Source organism: Acyrthosiphon pisum, unplaced genomic scaffold (genome assembly GCF_005508785.2).
Source record: "Acyrthosiphon pisum isolate AL4f unplaced genomic scaffold, pea_aphid_22Mar2018_4r6ur Scaffold_21272;HRSCAF=23483, whole genome shotgun sequence".
Lineage (NCBI taxonomy): Eukaryota > Metazoa > Arthropoda > Insecta > Hemiptera > Aphididae > Acyrthosiphon > Acyrthosiphon pisum.
This window is the reverse complement of record NW_021770721.1, coordinates 1-5,535: the sequence shown is the minus strand read 5'-3', so window position 1 is coordinate 5,535 and position 5,535 is coordinate 1. Positions and strand designations below refer to the sequence as shown.

At 27.8% G+C, this 5,535-nt stretch overlaps 1 protein-coding gene across 1 annotated transcript; it reads right to left on the bottom strand.

Annotated features, from left to right (window-relative positions):
- Window positions 1-3,951: 3,951 nt before the first annotated feature.
- Window positions 3,952-5,466, bottom strand: LOC103308093 (zinc finger BED domain-containing protein 1-like). The gene has a single exon (XM_029492337.1). It carries the CDS (start codon window positions 5,464-5,466, stop codon window positions 3,967-3,969), a length of 1,500 nt encoding a protein of 499 aa, XP_029348197.1. The 3' UTR covers window positions 3,952-3,966.
- Between the last annotated feature and the right edge of the window lie 69 nt (window positions 5,467-5,535).

Genomic DNA, 5,535 nt, shown 5'->3' with positions numbered 1-5,535 from the left:
CTGGTATCGAATGTAACAAACAAAATATATAGTAATATATATTGTGACCGAACTTGTATATATTTAGATATTAAGAGGACGCTACACAGCCGTTTTTGGAGTCTAAAAACATGGTTTGGGAGAATCACTGTCATTCAGGCTACAGTTATCGTAAAAAAACCAAACTTTGCCAAGATAAAGATAACAATATTAGCCGTGTTTGTATGTGGGTTTTTTGGGATGGCGTTCCCACACTTATATATATTAACTGTTGAAATATTGAGTTTTTTGTAGTTTTAAAAAGCTCATAAAATACAATTGAATTTACGTACACGTAAAAGCCCACATACAAACACAGACAATATTCTCATCTTTAGGTTGACGAAATCTGGTGTCGGTACGATTAGTGTAGCCTAATTGAGAATGATTCTCCTGAGACATGTTTTCAAAACAAAAAAATTCTTATTAGTTATTTGTATTATATTTTGTAACTGTATAGTGCTGCTGTGGTAGTCTATAGCGACCGTGTTCTGACTTGATTTTTTTACTGTGAAATTTCATTTTTTAAAATGTCTCCATACAAAAAAGCTCGTAGTGTTTTAAAATCTAAGAAAGAAAATAAGACCAACAAGAAGAACCGATTAAATAATATGCGGCGTAATAGGTATTTATATTTTATTATATACATTTCTGATAAAAATACATAAAAATTATTTTTTATTATTATTTTTAAAAGAGAACTGCAGAATAATACGCCTTTCGAAGGTGAAGATACGATTGTTAGTAATCTAAACATGACTTTTCCGCCACCACCTCCTAGTTCAACAAATGATACGTCAATAAATACAAGTTTTTGTGACATTTCCGAGTAAGTATGATTTTCTTAAAATATATTATAATGTATCAGGGCCGTATTTAACTTTTGGTGCCCACGAGTCCACGACTTCGTGATTATACAGACTATATGAAATATAAATATATTTTCATATAGGCTGTGGTGATGACATTTTGCTATTTCTGTTCAATTGCACAATATTTATTATTTAGGTAGACTAAATCAATGTTAATTATTTTTTTAAGAAGACTGATATTTTTATGTAAAACCAGTTTTCGAAAAAATCGATAATTTTATTTAACAGCAACACAAAAAATAATAACTGTAAATACTTGAAATTTTCACCAAATATTTATATTGGCGCTGTCTTTACACGGTATCAGTGTTTTGACTTTTTTTGAGGTATTTATTATTCAAAAAGTAGAAGTTGTATAAACTTGAAATCTTTACTAGTTGTAAAGATTGGCATTTTCTTTATATGAGTAATTTTATTTTCAAAATATTTCACTAATTTTTAATCTATTTACAGAAATTTGACATATTCGATTTTTTAAATGTTGATGAAAAAAAAAATTCACTGAGTCAAAATACTTGAAAATTTAATAGAAGACTCCACATGAGTTGCTCTTAGTGGCATTAAAAAATTATAAAAAAAGGGCACAATTTTTTTTAATAGACGTTTGAAGTGCAAAAATTGACAAAATTCGTTAAAATCATGAATATTTGTTAATTATTCTTTAGTTAAAAATGTATAAAAATTTTTTTATTAAAAGCTAAGAATTGAAAATATAATAATAGAATGTCCATAAATTAAGCTTAGAATAACTATAAAAAAATTAAGGATTATTCAATTAAAAAAAATTTACGAGTGTTTAAAATTTAAATTTTCACGTACAGAGGAAATTGTAAAAAAAAACCCGGAAACTCACTCTGCTGTACACTAGGGGATGGGCTGGACCTCCGTCATAGGGTAGGTCCCTATAATTGTTGTGTTAAATTTGAATGCAATGAAAGGTATCATTGTATAGGTACAATATACGATTGTACCTATACAATGAAAGGTATCATTGTATAGGTACAATATACGATTGTACCTATGTTATTTTGTACCTATACATTTTTATAATTTTTGAATGACAATTAGAACAACTTATGTGGAGATATCAATTAAATTTTCAAGTAGTGTGGGTCCTGGCGAAATTTTTTTATCAAAATTTAAAAAATAATTAATATAAATAATATTTGAGAAGTACAGATAACGATAAATTTGGAACAGGTAAGATTAATGTACAGGGATGTAGATATATATATTATATATATATATATATATATATATATATTATATATATATATATATATATTCGTGGAAACAATAATAATATAATTTTATTTGAGTAAAATTCGTGGTCCTAATTCATTTCAGTTTAATCACTGATGATACTAGAGTATTAGAAGATTATACACCAATATCCAATTTCAATATTAGTGAAAATAATGTTCAATTGGATAATACATTTTTTGATAGTAGTTCTCCGACTCAAGGAACCAACATAAATATTTCAACTATGTAAGTCTAGTAGAATATCTACTATATAATTCAACAAATATAATAAAATAAAAAATATTTTTATGTATTCCTAAATACGAAATAATAAAAAAATTATAAATATTTTATTTTATTTATAATAATATTATAATTGTATTTATTAGGGATTTTAGTATATCTTCACATTCGTTGACTGTTGTGACTGAAAATGATGAATCAACATCCTATTCCTAATATTTTTAATTAGACAAATAAAATACCTAATAATCTTTTATTGAAGACATTTATTTTTAAATATTAGGACTTTGTCTGGTCGAAGGATAGTCGATATAAAATACTTAATTGATCAAGTACAAACAAGACATGTAGGTGGGGGGTTTGATTGCTCATTTGTTGATATGGACTATCAATCGGAAAGCATATATGGGTTTCAAACCATCATCACTTTTAAATGCAGAGTATGTAATATCAAAAAAACCTTGTATTCCGAAAGATGCAATGAAACTATGATTCCAATTGACAAAGCTGTCGTAAACGCTTGTCAAACAATAGGTATATTAGTTTTAAATAATGTAAATAGTAGACAAGAGTGAATGTGTATATAGCGAAGTGAATATAATATTATTATTATTATTATTATTATTATATAAAACAAGGAATAGGACATTCTCAAATGTCAGAACTAGCAGCGTCGTTAGAAATGCCATCATTATCATGTAATGCATTTCATAGACTACAAACCGAAGTAGGATCTATTCTAAAAAATTCTGCATTTGACGAAATGAAAAAAGCTGGCGACAAGGAACGCAAAATGGCATTGGAATGCGGAAATGTCGATAGTGATGGAATTCCCATGTCGACGATCATACAAAACTAAGTATGATGCTCTATCTGGTGTGGTAAGAATGTATTATATTAAAGATATTTTAAAAAAAATTGTGACCGGCTAAAAATGTTAACACAAGTTATATTGGTAATTTAATTAGGCAACTATAATTGGACTTAAAACACAAAAAGTGTTATTTGTTGGTATACGTAACAAAATAATACTGTATGATATGTCAAAAATATAATTCAAAAAACGAAAAGGTTCCTAAACATGAGTGTTTTTTGAATTGGACAAAACCGTCAACCGCTATGGAGGCAGACGGCGTACTTGAAGGTTTTACAAAAAGCATAGAAATTAGTGGTAACGATTTTAGACGTGTTTTTAAAATACACGTGTACACGAAGTTCGTGTATTTTAAATACACGTGTAATTGATTCGTGTATTTTAAATACACGTGTAATTGGTTCGTGTATTTTAAATACTCGTGTAATTGGTTCGTGTAATTAATATTCCATGAATAAAAATTATATTTATTAAAAAATATTACGCTTCATAATTTATTAGTATTTATAACTATTTATTCAGTACTAACAATAATAATAACATTTGAAACAATATTAATACTAATAATAATAATTTAACAAAAGATGAATACAGGAAAACAACAAAAAGTACCTATTTAGTACCTAAAAAAATATTTAATTATAATCCAGTTAATATTAAATAATAATAAATAAATAATTTTAATATATCATACTTTAATAGATAGTTTTAATTTTAAATCATCAGCCGTTTATTCTGATGCAAAAATACAAGTAAATTTACATTTTCTGGTGATAAGGAAGCTCTTTTTCGGGTGACTATATTACCAGCAGTTGAAAAACAACGTTCAGCACTCACTGATGTTGCAGTAATTGCCATATACTTTTTAGCAAGTTTACCTATTGTCGGATATTTTGAATATTGTGTTTTCAACCACTCTAAGGGATCTAATGTAAATCTCAACTGCGGTTCTGCTAAATAGTTTTGAAATTCTTTTGTTAGATCATTTTCTTCATTGTTGATTCCAAATATATATTCAAGATCACTTCTATGTTTATTTTGTTGTTCTTGAGAAGCTGTAGTTATTTCATTGGGCTCGAGATAATTATTTTGGTTGATTATTTGTTTTATTTTAGAGCGGATTGCCTCATGATTAGATAATACTTCGTGGTCTAAGTCTTTAAATCTAGGATCCAAGAATGAAGCAATTTGTTCTAATAATACAGATTCAGTTGAATCCCATTCAAGCGAAAAGCGGCGTTTAATTTCTGAAGCTAATGTTTGTTTCAATGTTTGTACAATGGTATCTTCATTTTCATGACATTGCATTAAATGTTTTTCAATAATTTGTTTTAATAATGGTCTAATCATTGATATTGACGAATTATTTTCCGTACAAAAAATGTTTGTAGTGACATATATCGGTTTAAGAAATTGTATAAGCGACTCGATAAATAACCATTCATGTTCTTTAATTTCGAGATTTTGAGCCATAGATTGAGATGTTATAGTTCGATCTGCTAAAACATTGAATATTGCACATCTATTCAAAACGAGACGTTCCATCATAAGGTATATAGAATTCCACCTTGTCTTACAACTCTGAAGTAAAGTTGTTTTTGTTAAGCCAAGTAATTCTTGTTTTTCTTCAAGTGATGTTTTAGCTAATGTTGAATGTTTAAAGTGCCCTACAATTTTATTGCATTGTTTTATTATATTAACTATATTTTCATTTTTTAAGACACAATTAACGGCAAGTTGTAGACTATGTGCTGCACATTTAACACTATAAATTTCGGGACTTATCAAAGGAATGGCATTAGTTATATTTTTCGAATTATCAGTTACTATTGCTAATATTTTGTTAGTAATATCCCATTTGCCAAAAGTATTTATAAGTTGTTCTGATAAATTTTCCGCAGTATGACGCTTATCCATTTCGTGTGTAGTCAATGTATATGATTTAGCACACCACTTAGAATCAATTACGTGAGCGGTCACTGTAATATACGATTCCTGTGAAATCGAGGTCCAACAGTCGGTTGTGCAACATATACTAGAAGCATCTTGCAAGTCGTTTTTAATAAGTTCTTCAATATTTGAAGATAATATTTTTAATCTAGTTTTAATTGCTTCTTCTTTGCATGGCTTGTAGTTTGGTTCTACTACAGACATGAAATCATGAAAACCATTACTTGAGCAAAATGACAATGGCAACTGATTTACAGCTATCATTTTAGCTAATGCTTTGTTAATTAATTCACACCTGTCTTTCGAACAAGAACGTGCATTATTGCCATTGTT